General features: G+C 44.2%; 2 protein-coding genes across 9 annotated transcripts in view; one reads left to right on the top strand and one right to left on the bottom strand.

Annotated features, from left to right (window-relative positions):
* The window catches only part of CFAP99 (cilia and flagella associated protein 99), a 58625-nt gene extending 55354 nt beyond the window's left edge, over positions 1-3271 (bottom strand). Inside the window, exons 1-3 of one of the 5 annotated variants that reach the window (XM_084517620.1) lie at positions 3139-3230; positions 2558-2889; positions 595-722 (exon numbers count right to left, since the gene is read on the bottom strand). In XM_084517620.1, coding sequence (XP_084373746.1) covers positions 595-722; positions 2558-2651 — 222 coding nt within the window. In that variant the 5' untranslated portion in view covers positions 2652-2889; positions 3139-3230. The other 4 variants (XM_084517622.1, XM_084517619.1, XM_084517623.1 and 1 more) reach the window with 4 other exon arrangements.
* A 708-nt stretch (positions 3272-3979) lies between these two features.
* The window catches only part of ZFYVE28 (zinc finger FYVE-type containing 28), a 144794-nt gene continuing 132370 nt past the window's right edge, over positions 3980-16403 (top strand). For all 4 annotated transcript variants that reach the window (XM_084517167.1, XM_084517166.1, XM_084517165.1 and 1 more), the window contains exon 1: positions 3980-4199. In XM_084517167.1, the coding sequence (XP_084373293.1) occupies positions 4161-4199 (39 nt within the window). In that variant the 5' untranslated portion in view covers positions 3980-4160. The remainder of the gene's footprint in view (positions 4200-16403) is intronic.

The raw sequence follows: 16403 nt of genomic DNA, 5'->3' as shown, positions 1-16403 counted from the left end.
GGTGCACTAAGGACAAAAAGATGGGAAAAGATGAATGAACATGGTGAGGAAAAGACAGGAACTGCTTCAGCTGGTATAGCTACACACTGTTGAATCTTGTTCTGGTTACCTGCAGCATTAGATTAAAAGCAGGTGGTTAATTTAGTGCCACTTGCCTTCCATCCCACTGTTCTGACAGTCACATCCTCAAAGCAAGAATACCTGATCCTGTGAGTCAGCTTCTAAACTGTGTTTGTGTATACAAACAGGTGGTGCTGGCAAGAACTTTAATTTAGAAGGAGAAAAGATGAAAGAAAAGTACAAAACAGCTTAGAAGTGGGGGAGAAACTTTCCCTGTCACCATCAGATCTGTTTTAGTAGGTTGCTGCTTCCCCCATCTTTTGTTGCTACTAAAGCAGTTATTTAATGACTGATCTTTGCTGCCTTGTTTTCTGGTGATAACCACAAGAAATTTGGACTTTACTCCTGAATCAAAAACATTGGCACTGTAAGAAAAATCTATGAGAGTTACAACAGCATGTTAAAAAACAGATAACTTCATATTTAAAATCATGTAAGCAACATACACGTAAGATGAACTGAAACTGAATATACCTGCAACATCTCTGCTGATTCATTCAAGAAATCCTCCACGCTCTGATTTTCTGGGTTAAATTTGTTAAGCTGTTGGACTATTAGCGCAATATGTTTTCCATGGCTGACCATCTTCACCATGGAGAATCCTATAAATATAGTAAATCATTAATTTTTCATGCCTGATTCAGTTGTAGCATAATGTATGTTGATAGGCTCATAGAGAAGATACACTGCAGTAATGTACACAAGAACATTTAGGTCAAGCTTTCAAAATCATGGGTATTCAGAGCAGCAGAAATGAGAACACTAGAAACAATAGAAACATCAATAACATAGAAGACACAATTACATACTTCTTATTCTGCAAATATCTTGGAAGATCATTAGATCATACTTTAAATGATTTCTGTATCAGATTATTTGACAAAATTTAATTAAAGATAATACTAGATAATACTAGAGAAAAGCATTAATTTTTGTATGTGTGCTACACAGGTCCTACTTACTACATTGATCTTCCCAGTGAGATGCAAGTGAATACAGAATTTTACTCTTCAACCTTATTAAATGTTATTACTAGCGGCCTATTTTTCAAGACAGAAAGAAAGAGAAAAAAAAAAAGAACAGGAGCGGAGATATGAGGAATACAAGGAAGCAATGAGACAGTGTTGGTCAGCAGGCAGCGATCACAGCACATCGGTAGCTTAGGCCACTGCCAAAGTTTTCCAGGGCACAGCAGCTGAGTACACTTAATGCTTGATGCTTTGTTTGTGAAATGAATGGATTATATCCACCTCTAATAACGCCTTAATCATACGTGAGTCCACAGTTCTGGCTACCTACACTTTAATGTTCACATGACAGGAACTATAATTCATCTGTTTACACTCACAGGCATGTTGCTGTGTATTAAAGACCAATGACAGTAATGAGCAGGGCTGAAAGTCAGGAATCTGGTTTAGCAATGGGAAAAAAAATGAGCAGAGAAGTCATTTCACATGGTAAAAAAATACTTTTGAAAATTGTTCTTTCATTTTATATATCATTATACTCTGCTGTTGGAAAAGAAAGCTTGATCAAGATGATTCATTCCCACTGTGGTAAATATAATTCATTTCTTGTTGTAAAAAGATGTTGTAACATTTTCCGATAGTGTTTTTACACCCTGCCTTTCAGCACTATCAAATGTAATTATAATTGCCTAAACAACTCTTTTAATTACTAATGTCAAGGTCCTTAAAAAAGGTGTTTTGTGCAATATAGACATTTAGTTACCTAGTATAATGAAGATAAAACGTCCAAATAAAGAAAAATGACCAACAAGACAGGGCTGGATCATGACAAGTGAGGACAAGCAAAGAAGAGGTGCTACAGTGCCTCTGTCATCAGGGGAATCACCATTTCTCCCCTCCTCTGCGGAACATGATCTGTTTCTCTGTACCTGCCAAGGTTCTTAGACTCAAAAGGAATTTTGGATAAGGGCGATTGAAATACCTCTGTACTCAAACTGAATCATAATTCAGGCTCCAACAGCTCTGCCTATGACAAATATTTTTTCTTCTGACACAGCAGAAATCAGTTTGAGTTCTTGTGCTCTGTACATGCCAACATTGCCTCTTCTCCCTCCCCACCAAAAAAAACAGTCATTAAAGCAAAAAAAAGGAATATGAAAACTAGGACATATACAACTTAAAAACTTGGGACATACAGGGGTTCTTCGCCTGTGACTGTGTTTAAAAAAACTGCTTTTTTATTTTATATTTGTTGATTATTTTAAAATAATCAATGTTATTTTAAAACACATGCACCAAAATTAAAATGCGTTGTGTTATGGAGTGCACCCTTATTGCCATATGCTTATTTAGGAGAAAATACTAATTCCTGTGTATAAAAATGATACAGAATTGCTGCACACAAAATGGTATACAGCTTCTTCCATTATCAGATACAGAATCTCAGTTAAAGGAATTAAGAACCCAACTTAGCCTTATTTTATTGCAGAGCTTGGAGATATTCTGAAAGTAATTCCATTTGGTAAGGTCGACCACAATTGTAAGGACTTGTTTCAATGGCATGAGAGAGGCCTTCTGGTTTCACATTCGTTCCTGCATTCCTAGCCTAGAAAGTCTGAGATCGCATTTCCCCTGATGAAAGCAGTGCCTGGGGGGGGCTGAACTCAGTCTCCCTGCAAAATTCACTCAGCTCAAGCCGCTCAGAATGGCATAGGTGTTCTCCTCACGTGTGCTAGAAAGAGAGCCACCGAACGCAGGGTGCTGTTGCCTCCGGGGTCACATCCTGCTGGTCACATTTACGCTGGAATTTAGAACCACAGAATCGTTAAGGCTGGAAAAGCCCTCCAAGAGCAGCTGGCCCAACCATCGCCCCACCACCAGTGCCACCACCAGAGCACGTCCCTCAGCGCCACGTCAAAGCTTTGGATGGAGAACATAAATGCTGCAGATCCAGCTCCAGATCTCCCACTCCTTTTTAAATTTTCACGTTTTTCACTATTTTGTCCCCTACAGGCGTTGTATTTCACACAGCACTTTTGTCACTCGATACCTTGCGGAACTTTATGAGCAGGGACCCGCTGCCCAAACCCTTCTCAAGGAAGCAAATCCCGACAGTCTCGTCACGATATGTCACGATATGACGAGTTCCCCTCTCGGTCTTCTGTTTCGTGTCTGGGTTTGGGGTTACCGGTCCCCCGGGGAGGCCACGGGGGGCCCTGAGGTGCCGGCGGGGCGCGGGCGGCCCCTCGGGCGCTGCCACCCCCGTACCTGGGGCCGCTCGGCGCCGCTCCCGAGCCCGCTGAGGCCGCCACGGCCCGGCCAGGCCTGGCCCGCCGCGGTTGCTAAGGGGCGCGGGGGCTGCTGGGAGTTGTAGTTCTCCCACGCGGTCGCTTTCGTATCGCACAACGGGCGCGGCGGGGGCAAAGAACTACGGGGGTAGGAGGAAAGATGGCGGCGATTGTTTGCCGCCGTTGCCAAGCAGGTCGGTCGGCCACTTCTCCGTTTTTGCGCTTAGGAGCGGCTAGAAATTAATCCGCACGGACTTGGATAGGGTTGCTTGACAGAAGCAGATGCTTGTTGCCCAGAACCGGCCAGGTTTACCATTTGGGTGGGAGAGGAGACTACAACTCCCAGCACGCACCGCGCGGCAGCGCACCCCCACCTCACCCCCAGCAGCCCTGCGCGGCATGCCGGGACATGTAGTCCCCCCCTTCCTCTCCCCTTACGCAAATAAGCGGCGGAGGGGGCGGGGCGAGCCCTCCTCCCGCCGCCTTGCGATTGGCGGCGGGGCCCGAGGGGGGAGCGAGCGAGGCGGAGCCGCCCCGCCCCTCTCCCCCCGCGCATGCGCAGAGCGGGGCCGGGGCGCCGCTGCCGGGCGGGCGGCAGCGGGGGCTGTCAGTGAGGCGCGGAGCCGGCGGCGGCGCCGGGCGGTCCCTGCGCTGCGGGCAGCCCGCGGCCACCACAGCCGCCAGCAGCGGCTCAGCACAGCACAGCACAGCACAGCCTCACCTCACGGAGCGTCCCGGAGCTTGCCGGCCAGCTCCCCCCGAGCAGCCCCGGGCGGTGGCGGTGATGATGAACAGGTTCCGAAAGTGGCTGTACAAACCCAAGGTGAGCGGCTCCGGGGGGCTGCGGGATGACAAAGCACGGCGGCGCCTCGCGCTGTGCCCTTCCTCCTCACCTGCCCTTCCTCCTCGCCCTCCTCATCCTCTTCTCGCTCTTCTTCCTCCTCTCCATCCTCCTCTTCCTCCGAGCCGCGCGCCGGAGGCAGCGCACAGCCTCCTGCTGTCGCGCCGCTATCGCGACAGCGCTGTCGCGAGCACCTCGTCCTCCCCCCTCTGTCCCTTTCCCCTTTCATCCCCGGTCCCCTCCTGCTGCCGCCCGGGTTTGGGTGCTGGAGCCGAGCCCCTGCAGCCCCCGGAGGGCACAGCCCGCTGGGGGGGGGGGGCTGGCGCACGGACAAAAAGTTGCAGCGTGGTTTTCGGGGAAAAGTTGCGGTTTGCCTTTTTTTTTTTTCCTGCCGTCGGCACCCCGGCCAGCCTGTGGGGGAAGGCTGCCGGTCCGGCGGGGCGGCTGCTAAAAGAAAAAGAGATAAAATAGAGCGGTGAGGGAGCTGGGAGCGCGGCGAGGGGCTGAGCGGGCGGGGGGGGGGGGGCAACAAACTTCAGCTATGCCCCATAAACTTTGTGCTGTCCTCTACATCGACGAGATCCTAAGGAATAAAAAAGAAATCTGGAGCTTACAATGAATAAAAGAAGCGGGAGAAATTGTGCATGCAGCCTTTGTCGCCGTTTCTTTATCAAAAAAACAATTAGCCTTCCCTCTAATTGTCTTACTGATAGAGATCTGAGCTTTTTTTTTTTTTTTCTCTTTCTGATAAACCCCAGGTTGGGGTTTTCTGATAAAGGGTTTCTCGGGTTGGTTTCAGAAGCTGGCTGCATCGCTCCTTGTGCTCCTCTTCAAAATGTGGCACTGGGGGTGTAGTAAGGTGATGACCTGTTCCTTCAGGAACAAGCATTTGCTCTGATTTTCCTAATGACTTGTTACGGATGGTGTATTTGAGCTAAATATGCAGGATTTTGCACGGTTGGTTGTTTGGTTTTGGTAGAAAGTCAGATGGATGCGTTCACATGTAGCTCTCCTGGTTGCTCTCCTTGCTGTCCCGTTTGACCAAGGGATCCTTAGGGCTCCTTCCCGTCAGGCTGCTGGCTTCCACAGTCTGCTTTGGAATATAACCCGTTTCAAAGCCGTTTTCTTTTGGGATTTTTATTCTGGTGAGGGCTTATCCCCACTCACGTTACTTAGTTATAATCTTCTGTAAGGTACTGCAGGCTCCAGGTGTGTTTTGGGGGCAGGAGCAGTATCAAACCGATGATGGAGACTGCTCCTTTTGAGGCTTTCCCCATCCTAGTGCAATGTAACAGCACTTCTGCACGGCAGCATCTTCTGCTGGTTATTAGGCTGCTGTGGGGTGTTTGGCTGCTGCTTTGATTGCATCCGGAGCTGGTTGTGAAGGCAGAGGGGGAACGGGACTGGGAGGGAACAGGGGAGCAGCGGGTTCACAGCGCAGCCCTGTCAGGCACCTGGGTAGATGCTCATATTTGTACATGGCTGAGGCTGAGAAATGGAACAGAGAGGTATTACTCAACACGATTGAATTACAAAGCCGTCAGGATAATTGCCAAGTTACTGTAAGAGGCAGGGACCTGCATCTAGGCAGAGACATTTACTTCAGAACTGCTGCATCTGTTTGAGCATAGCAAGGAGGTGAGAGAAAACGTGGGTGTAGGGAAGCGGAAAGTCCTGACTAACGTTGGGAGCATGTCACGAGAGCAGCACGGCTTTCCTACGGCCTTACACAGCCCGTGCCCTGACTTCTGGCCCTGCCCTGGCTCTCCAGGTGTGCTGCCATGCCCAGACATCAGTAAGCAGGGTGCTGGAGGTACCCAGGGACAGAAATAAACGGCAGCGATGAGGTCTGCACAGCTGGCAAGAGGCAGACTTTCAGCTGATGTATTAGAGGCAGAGCAGAGAGATGAGGCTTGGTTTCCAGCCTCCTGTGCTGCATCGATGGTGATAGAAATTTTCGTGTGCCTCCATGTTGGTGGAACGAGGGCGGCGTCCTCTGACCTCAGGGCACTGCAGGCGTCCCGCTGCCTGTTTGGCTCTGCTACCATGTGCAGAGAAAGGACGATTCCTTCTAAATCAAAATATTTGTATGTATGCAGAGATAGACCAGAGATATTCCCTGTCACTCCAGGGAGCTTCTTATCTCGTACCTCTTGCTGTCGGAACATTCCACAGGTGCGAGGTCAGAGCCTGCTGCCGGGCAGACCTGAGCATCCCACAGAAGTATGGGAACTGCCTGGGTTTGGACAATTCAGACAAGCTTTTGATGCTCACAGTATTCCGAATAACTTCTGTGAATGCTGCTGCTGAAGTTCCAAGAATAGCTTGAAAAAGGGAGCAGAGAAGAGCTCACCGGGGTCAATGTTTTGAATTTGGATCCGTTTTATTGATATTTTGAAAGAACTGTTCAGTATTTGACATGGGAAAAAATAATCTCTGTAACCACAACTCAAAGATGTTTTTAATCTGCTTAGCATAAAAGACTGGAACATCTTCAATGGATGTTCAGTTTTCTTTATTTAAAACATTAGTTGGTGATTACATCTATGAATCTGAATTTCCTTGGGTTTTCTTCACGCTGATGGTTGCTTTCTGTAGCTGGATTAGCAGATGCATTTTCAGGACAAGAGATTCTTGCTTTCTGTTAACGTGTTTCTATGAAATAACATTTAGGGATGCGTGGATGGCTGGTACTGGGAGAAAGCTTGTTTTCATGTCTGTGCATCGTACCTTTCTCTAACTTTTTAAGGGCCTTCTTACTAAGCTATGTTTTGGGAAAGTAAGCCCTAGGTAGCAACAATGCTTTTCATAATATTTATTGAAGGACTTAGAGTAAAACATAGATATGCTAATTTAAAACAAGGCTTTAAAACAAGAGCTAGTAAATGAGCATCTTGGAAGTAAGAGGAAGAGAGAATATTCCTAGGGGATCAAGAGTAATCCCCTAATGTAGAAAACTGAGAGGCAATGGCAAAATATTCATTAAGTGACCTCTAGGAGCTTCCTAGAGGCTCTTTGCATAAGGATAAGTGGGTTTGTTTATTTTATTTTTTTAATATATATATAATAATAAATGCATATCTATATTTAAAAAGTAGGTAAAAACTGATCATTAAAACCTGCAGATACAAATGTAATCCTGCTTGGGAGCGTTGTCAGTGTTGCTTTGTGGCAGAGCTGACTCAAAGCATTAAAAGATGGGAAATAAATAGAAAATAGCCAAGACTTTTTTTTTAAGAAGAGGAAAATATTCGTAGGATTTCTTTTTAGGAAGAAGTTCTATACAGAAGATGATGAATCGAAGTATGAACTTTAGAGGAACAGAAGATAGTAAAAATTACTCTGGAATACGTGCTTAACACCCTGTGAAGAACACTTTTAGTCAGTAGAATGAGATGTAGGAAGAGGGAGGATTATTTTAAGGAGCGCTTTGATGGACTGAAATGGTGAGAAATGAAAAAGGATGAAGCTACTGGAATAGCCAAGCAACTATTGAGGCTAGTTTGGGGTGAGTGCAAGGAAAAGGAAGGATCAATTTACAGAGTGATAGGAAGAAAGCACGATCTTATCTTAGCTATAATTTCCACATCTTAAAAGTGAAGTGTTTACTCTTCACAGAGCGAGTACAGTCGTGGGAAAAGTGTCTTAAGAAAACTACTTGAATGAAGAGTGAAGGAAGAGGTAAATTGCATTTGTAGCCTAAAATTTTTTACTGGTGCTGTACAGTAACTGAAGTCTTTAGGCGCTGCTGTTTGTGAACAAAACTTGGTATTTAATACTAGATTTTTGTTAACATCTTACTACTTTCCAAGACAAAATTTAGGAATCTTTCTTATTTGGGGAGACCTCAGTTACCTGCTTAATTCATCTTGTTGCTGCTGTCTGATCAGAGGCTGCAGCTATCGAACCACATTCCTCAGCAATATTGATAAAAATCCGGAGGAAGGCAACTCAGACATCAACAGACATTGCTTTAGAGCTCTGCATGCTGAAGTGCTTTATTTCAGAAGCACCATCTAGTGGTTTGAACACACGTGTGGAAACTGGGGATTCTTTGCAGCTCATTGTGGCTCTGCAGCCGACTTAAGGTAATTCAAAGTCGTATTATTTGTTGGCCTTGGTTTACCTGCATCTGAAAAAGCCAAGTGGGCAGCTTGTAGTTGTCTATTAAGGGAAATGCTTGGCTGTTCATAATTACCCTGATGTGGGAGAGATGCATGCACCTTGCAAAGTGACTTTTTGGATGTAGATTTCTGTGAGCAGAGTCAGGGTGTATCAGAGCGGGAGTCCATCCAGCCTGGTGTCACGTCTGGTGGTGCTCGTTGGCTGCGTCCCGTAACAGATGCCTGGGGAGAAAAGATGAGACGAATAGGAAGTGATATTTCCCCCGGGCTTTCTTTTGAACTTCTGGCAGTCTGCATTTTTTTCAGGAGCGTGCTGAGCTGCGGATTGTGCCCTTATAATTCAACAGCTTGGGAACATTTTTCCTTAAACTGTCTAATCGGTTTTCAGTCCGTTTATACTTCTGGCCTCCTTTATGACTACTGGCTACTCAGTGCTCAGAGCTGAGTTTCCCTCGAGTGAGGTAAATGTTTTCCAGCATCCACCAGTGTGACCCAGCGTGTCCCTTGTCCTGCACACTCCCTTTGCTCTTTCCCTTGGAAACATGATTTGGATCTTTCAACTCCCTGTCCTGTTCCCCCCATGATAGTTACCAAAACCTAGAAAAAAATACTTAAAGAACACATTGTGCTCTTCTGTGTTACTTAGAAGAATCCCAATACAAAAAAATGTCTGCGTTGACCACAGTATTTATGCTCTGGTAGTTGAGGGTGCCCAAAGAATATTTTCGTACTGAGCTAACTAAAAAATTAGCAGTGCAAATACCTTTGACATGCTTCATTTAGCTGTTTTAATAGTTATGATCTACTGTCTTGGCAGTTCTGTTAGCGATGTTCATTTAAAAATGCATTCAGTAAAGCTATTTTTATGTAAGGATGTTAAAAATAAATGAATTGGAAGCCGCGTAGGTACGTTTGACTCATGTCTGAAGACTGACCAGCCGTCACAGCGCATCCGAAAAAGCAAGTTTCTCAGGCTGGGTTGTTGTACTGGAGGATGCTGCTTCGTTGGAGTCTGTCTTACCTGTTCTCAGATGAGCCTTTTTTTCATCTTGAAAGTACAGAATATTCCAGTGTATCTAAACTTACAAGCTGGTTTAATGCCCACATGCTCTCTGCTTGTATTTTAGACATGACCTGCTGCTCTGCAGGCGAGGTGAAGCTGCCGAGCTCCCTGAACCGAAGCTGTCCCGAGCCAGCTAACACCAAGCTCTCAGCCCCTGTGACAGGCAGAGCTGTGTAGTAGAGTTTGGTTTTCTTTTTTGGGGCAGCATCCAAGCCTGTTGTTTGGAAACAGGCGGGTGGCAAAAATCGTAATACCCTTTGCAGAGCTGTAGATTCAGGATGTAGGAAAGGCTGAGCTTCTGGGGGGTTGTGTGTTGGGACAACAAAGATGCAGCCTTCCTGTCTGAGTGCTCCTCGCTGTTAAAACTGGAGAGTCTTGCTCTTTCTTAATTATTTTGATGGTTTGGGTGAGACTTGCTGCATTCTCTGTGTATTTCTGTTCTCCCTTGCAGCCTGTAGGATTTCCCTTCTTGTTTCCCAGTGGGCAGTGACCCTTTTGCAGTACTTCCTCGAGCCCCTAGCATGGGTATTCTTCTTGACTGCCCTGATCCTGCTGGTGGTTCTGCTTGCTCCTATTCCTCTCTATTCACCACCTTCTCCTCCCCGGAGTATCAATGCTTTTGATGTTGTTTAGGATCAAGATTCCCTGAAGAGCTGATCAACAGGAACTGGGTTATCAAAGGAAATAGGATCCTGCAGCCAGGCTGTGATTATACCATTGCACTGCAAGGAAAGCTGAGAATGTCATGTAAGGACTGCCCCTGCTTTACCGTGTCTTTATAGGGCACAAGATCATTTTTCTTTTCTCTCGCAGGATCTTTAGCTGTGCTTGATGGCTGTTCAGAATGAATAACGTAGCAGTGAGCATCGTGTCAGTTCCATGTACTGCACGCTGGGTGAATGCAGGAATGGAGAGCTACCGGGGGAAAGACACTGAAGGGGAGAGAGGTGAATAGTGTAGAAGGAAGTGCTCAGGATAAAAACATAAGAAAAGCAGGCTGAGGGTGGAAAAAGGGAGGAGATGACTCTCCTCTTTCGAAATGCAGGCTTAATATTTGCAAATGGGCCATAGGTTGATTCAAATTGGGGTGATGTTTATGCTGGAATGTCTTAATTCCTGCCATCACCTGGCACTTTGATCTCGGAGAATTACAGGTGGTTGAAGCTAAACTAACCGGATGCTCAGGGTGTTCGGCATTTCTACTTTGCATTCTTCTAATTTTCTCCTTCCTTTGTCAATGTTTTAACATAGGAGATGTTTCCTGCAAGTCCGAAGTTCATCAGATGTTGAAAACAATCGGATTATCTGAGTTATCGTTTCTGCTCTGTACTGATGTTACAGAGCTGAGCGTGAAGGGAGCCTTCCATGTTTATCTAAAGTTGGCTTTTGGAGGGTTGTCATCTTAGGGATCTTTTTAGAAGTGATAAGGGGCGCTCATATCAGTGCCTCTGTACAGAAGGAGGATCAGAGCAGCATCAGTCTGTTGGCAGAAGCTTCACCTTCCTGTATCAGTCCAGTTGCTGGAGTTTGAGTGCTCTTACCGTAGAGATGAGGACATATCAGACTGTTTCCTATCAAGCCCTACAAAACCTTTGAAAGAATTGCCTGCTTTTACCTAATTTTCAAGATTCAGAAACAGAGTACCTGCACTTCTGAATGCATTATTTAATGCTTTTGTGAAGTATTTTTATGGAGCTGGACGAGCATCCCTGATCTAGTTGATGGTCTTACAAAAATGGCTTGATGCAATAGAGGAGACGTTGTTCTGTGGTGCAAGATGGATGGAAACCCTTGTAGAGTAAGGCAGAGTTAATAGGACGTAAGGAGCAGGAGAAAATGTTAAGGGCCATAAAGCAAATCTCATCTCGAACCTGTGATTTATTTGGCCTTGTATTTTAAGGTATGTTGCAGGTCATCACTGAGGCATAAGAGATTAAATGGAAATGGTAATTAGGTTTGCTCCAGTCCGATGGCAATGACTGGTGTGTGTTCATCCTGGAGCTGAGTGACTGCTTTTGTTTATGTGTATAGGGATTTAGGGTGCCCTGGTGCTCTCACATCCTTGTGTTTGCCTAGGCTCTGTTGGCCCATTAGGTTGTGGTGAAGAGGTGTTAGAACATTTTGCATTTTTTTTCCCTGTCAAACTTTGCTTCTCTTTGGTACGTAAGCTTCTGATGGTGAGCTTAGCCAGAGCTGGAGGGCTTTTTTGAAGACTCAAGAGCGGTAGTGGGTTGTTCCAAGGTGTGAGCTTCCTGTGTGCTTTGTAGCTCTCTTACAGTGTTTATATAACGCCTGTAATAAGACCGCAGTGTCATGATGAGCAACAAATAATTGGAAGAGGGCAGGTGGGTTATTTTATGTGCCTTATGTTTAACGGTGCATGTTGTTTACCTATAGGAGTTCACTGGTGTCATTGGTCACTTGGTTGGTATTTTCTTGATAATTAAGTTACTCTCAAGCGTTTTCTTCAGAACTGATGTGTTCAATTTGGAGACTGCTTTCAGATGTTGGGTTTTTGTGTGTTTTATCTCCCTAACAAAGCTGCTGCTTCTCACTGGATTTTTTATATTTTTCTTTTCGTAGTTGGGGACTTGCTATAAATTTTTCTTGCCTCATGATTTCAGTCTGGAGGTGCAGTGCATAATGTGATAGTGGTCATGATGGTAGGAAGAAAGGTACTGAAGTACTCCATTTTCCTTGCTAGAAGAGGCAAGGAAGCAAGGTTTATTGTTAGGCATTCATCTTTATTTCATAGCATATATTCTATTCCCATTTTTTGTCGTGTTATTTTAAAGGATGTATTATCTCAATCAGCTACAGTATTTCTTCTGATTGGTTTCCTGAAGAAAGCCTCAGCCTTAGAGTGTGCCTATTTTTCAGTAGACTACTTCTTCTCCTGTGTAGCTTGGAGAGTTGCTGTCTGGCACTTTCCTGGCAGACGGTGCTGTTTGTAGCTGAGAGCAAGAGTTTGAAGAATTTTTCGATGTAGACTTGGGCTGCAACTTGCAAAATGAACACTGCTTCAAAAAGCCCCAATGTATATGTTGCTGCATAAACAATTAAGATAATTTTTTACTTTAGAAAAGTTCTATTGATTTCTTGTGTATTGATTTCTTGTGTATATCTAGATCTACCTATAGCTGTGTGTATGTATTTAACCTGCTATTCTCACGTTATCAGTAAAGGCAAGTGAACTGAAGTCTAGCTGCTTTGGTTTCCTACATCAGAGGTAGGCTGTTGTTTCGATTGACACGACTTGATCTGGTTAAAAAGCTTTTAATTAGTTTAGAAAAATCGTTTACCTGACAAATACTAATTCAAGCTTTTTGGAAAAGATGAACCCTGCCAAATTACTGCAGATAATACTTCATGAGTATTCCTGAAGACTTAATAGGTAAACCTTTCCACTGAGCATTGGTTTCAAGGTAAGAAAGCCAAGCACATTCCTTGCTGAAGCTTGGAGTCGTTTGCAGTCGGTCGGGCCAAGCAGTGAGATGCTGCGAGGCTGGATCTGGCTCTTGCTGTGGTTCTCTCTGTGCCCATGTGCTGTGTGTGATCCAGAAATTGTGTATAATCTGTGCATTTTTTCTAATGCCAAAAATGGTTATTTTTCCTAGCTTTTAAATGGGGGACTGAGGCACAACAGTTTTTCAGTGCCACATGTAAGCTAATAGTCAAACCAACCAGAAAAGCTTAATTTAGGGGTTTCTTATCTATTTTGTCCTCATTCCTCCATGTCCACTACTTTATGCGAGATTATTTTTCCTTTTAGGGTTACCATGCAGTCATGTTTTACAGCCGAAACTGAAGACCAGATTGTGTGTGCTTTGCTATTCAGAGACAGGAGCGCAGCTTACTGTTTCCATATGTTTGGATTCACTGTCCAACTCTAGCTTACAAATGAGAACATATGGGAGATAGGTAATGGCGATTTTCAACTGTTAATTAGTCATGTTCAAACCAGTGCCTCGCTACCCAGGCCTTCCGTCGCTTCTGTCTGTCGTCTTTCGCATCTCCCCCTTGTGGTAAAATCCCTGGTGTGTATTGGCATGCAAAGCTGCTGGGAGAAAAGGGTTTCCTTCTGCAGAAGCATTTTTGGAATTCGGGGTATGAGGAGAGTGTCTTCCAACTCAAATGCTGTCCAGGAGTCTTAAGCGCAAGGTACCGAAAATCTATCTCATTGTGGTGGGATATCTTGCTTACATTATAGTTTGTTTGGTTTGTAGAAAAAAAAAAAGGGTGATGTGATCAATGCTGTATGTAAAGCAGTATGAATTAGAAATGTTTCTTAAATGCTGGCATCTATGGGATGTTTAGGTTTTGCAGGACTGGATGAAAGCATTCTTGGTCATGACTAAACCTAGCTTTGAACCTGTTTGCTGCACTCTTTTGCCAGAATTTGAGTCATCTCATGGCTACTCCATATCACAAGTCAGGTTGCTTAACTTTGTTCCTGCATGCCATTTCTGACTCCCTCCTTGTACTGGATATTAGGCAACGTTTCTATTAGAATGACTTTTTGGGTTTTGGTAAAGTACTGTGCAAGTATGGTGAAATGTATTTGTTCAGTAGCGATCTTTCAGAGCAACAGAAGTACTCATCTTCTCCAGAGTTCCTAATCTGTCACCTATCAAGAATATTTGTGTCCCCCTTGTGAATTTTAAGTCGACTGAAGACATTGCTGCTTCTGCTGGAGGGGCAGAGTCGCAGCTGGTCCCCTGCTCCTTCAGCTGCTGCCTGTGTGCTCTTCTCTTATCTCCTTACGCCCTGCATGAGGAATGGAGCAGCCTTGCTCTGCATTGGATCAACTTCCTGACACAGCTGGAAATTAATTTCATTTGTTTATAATAATTTGCAGAGCTACCCGTTAGCTTCATCCAGGGGGGAGCAGCAGGATCTCCTCTTTTGGTGGCAACGTGGTCTTTAAATTACCCAGTAGCAGACACAAAATTGCATCTTCAGAGTCTTTTGTGTTTGTGTCTGATATTGTATTCACAACACAAATAATGGGAAAATGAACCCCTAATCCAAAGAGAGAAACACTTCTGTCGCTGGCTCTGACAGCACCTATTCTGTTGCTCCTTTGGCACGAGAGATGCTGCGTTGTGTAATGCTGGGAGCAGTCTGAAACCCAGGTGAAGTCACATGGAACTAACAGAGCTGCACTTGGGATTCGATTCTTTATCATAAAACACAGGCCCACCTCATTTTTTTTTTAGGTGACATTAGGGTGCAGACCATGTATAAAATGTTAATGTAGCTAATCTTGCAGTGACAGAGGCACAAAGCAAAGCTGCAGAAGCAGTGAGGCAAAACAGGGAGCAGTGAAAGGGCAGGGTTTCCACGTTCTTGAACTAGCTGACACTTTGAATTTCCTTTTTCAACAGGAATTGTGAAGGTGCTAAAGCATCCAGTTAATGCACCATTGTCTGTTTGGCATATCTATGCTCTGTTTCAAGTTCATTATATGAATTGTCAAACCTAGAATTTGCTAATTTGGGGCTTGGAGTCAGTGAAGTGAAGGATCTGAATATTTTTAATTAATTTCCAAGTCTTTTAAAAACCTTTCTTTTATTTACCTTTCATCAGTTGGGTCAGAATTAATATATTTAAATAGCAGTATTGTCAGATAACGTAACAGTTTTCACTGTGTACTTAATGGAATAAGAAATTTCAAAGAACTGTAAGGAAAGGGAGAAGTACAAATTCTTGTTAAACTTTCAGCTATAATTAAATTAATCTGTGTTTCGCTTGCTTGAAAGCTAGCAAGTAAAAGTTGCAATGCTAAGTACAAAACTAATAACTGGGGTATGCAAGTAGAGGCAATCTTTTATTTTTGTGGGTTTTTCTTTTCTTCTCCAAGTATAAAGTACTATCTGCACAAGTTTCTTCATTCTGCATTGTGTGTGCTTTATCATGGTGTTGGGTGGTTCCAAAAAGAGCTAAAAGCTTTGCTATTTTTGACGAGTTACTCTTAAAGCAGCAGAAGCTTCTTGTAGGGGGCTTGTTTGCCTAAACAACTTGGGAGCAACGCGGATGAGGATGTTGCAGCATGTGTCTCCCTCCATGGGTGAGTTCCCACTATCCCCACTCCACTAGATCCATGTGGAGCAGTTAGGTATCTCATTTAGGTGCAGGAAAAAGGTGACGTGGAGAAGTGCTGTCTTCCTAGATGTTATTTCCACTCTGAATACCTACCGTTAGGGATTAAAAAAATACTACTGCTAATTGTAATTCACATCACCTTTCTCTGAGGGTAAAGCTGGGTATTAGGGGAAGCCTAATCTTAACCTGCCTTCAAAATTATTTTTCAGGCATTATTTCCAAATTGTAATTACTCCTGGAAAATTGATGAGTGATTTGCTGAGGAATATGGGGATTGAATAGAAATTGTCTGTAAGCAGTGTCAGAGCACCCTCTGCAGCCTCGTAATATTTAAATGAGCTTTGTACAGTTCTGGTGATCGCTTAATGATATGAACATTAAAAAAAAAGAAAAATAAAGTTTCCAGGTGCTTTATACCACTCTGTTGGGCCATTGAAGTACAATGGCAGATCCTTAGGGGAGATAATTAATGAGAATGTTTTGGATGTTTTGTGTCGATTGTCCTACTGTACCTCTCCTGAAAAGAAAACCCTCAGCACTTTTCGTAGGTTTACTGCAGTTCAGGCTGAAAAGTAAATACCATGTCCAGTGGAAACTGCATGCGAATGAGGTCCGTGTGATGGACAAATTATAATGCCATTAGATAAACTGGGGAGAAAAGCTTAAGAAGAAATTTGCTTATTTGAAATGTCAGTTTACTGCCTTATGATCAAAAATTCCCAAGATTTGGTAACCAATGGATCATTTGAGCTGCACAGTCAGCAACAGACTCATCTGGTGTCATGCTGGGACATCGGTTCAGGCCAGGTTGGGGAAACGTGTGGGCAAGCATATGGCCACTACTATGGGCTTTTTTGCAAACATCTGGGTTTCTTCTAATCTGCTGTTGAACGA

The sequence above is a fragment of the Aythya ferina genome, assembly GCF_964211825.1.
Source record: "Aythya ferina genome assembly, chromosome: 4".
Taxonomy (NCBI): domain Eukaryota; kingdom Metazoa; phylum Chordata; class Aves; order Anseriformes; family Anatidae; genus Aythya; species Aythya ferina.
The sequence above is the reverse complement of the archived record's forward strand: the minus strand, read 5'-3'. Positions and strand labels throughout refer to the sequence as shown.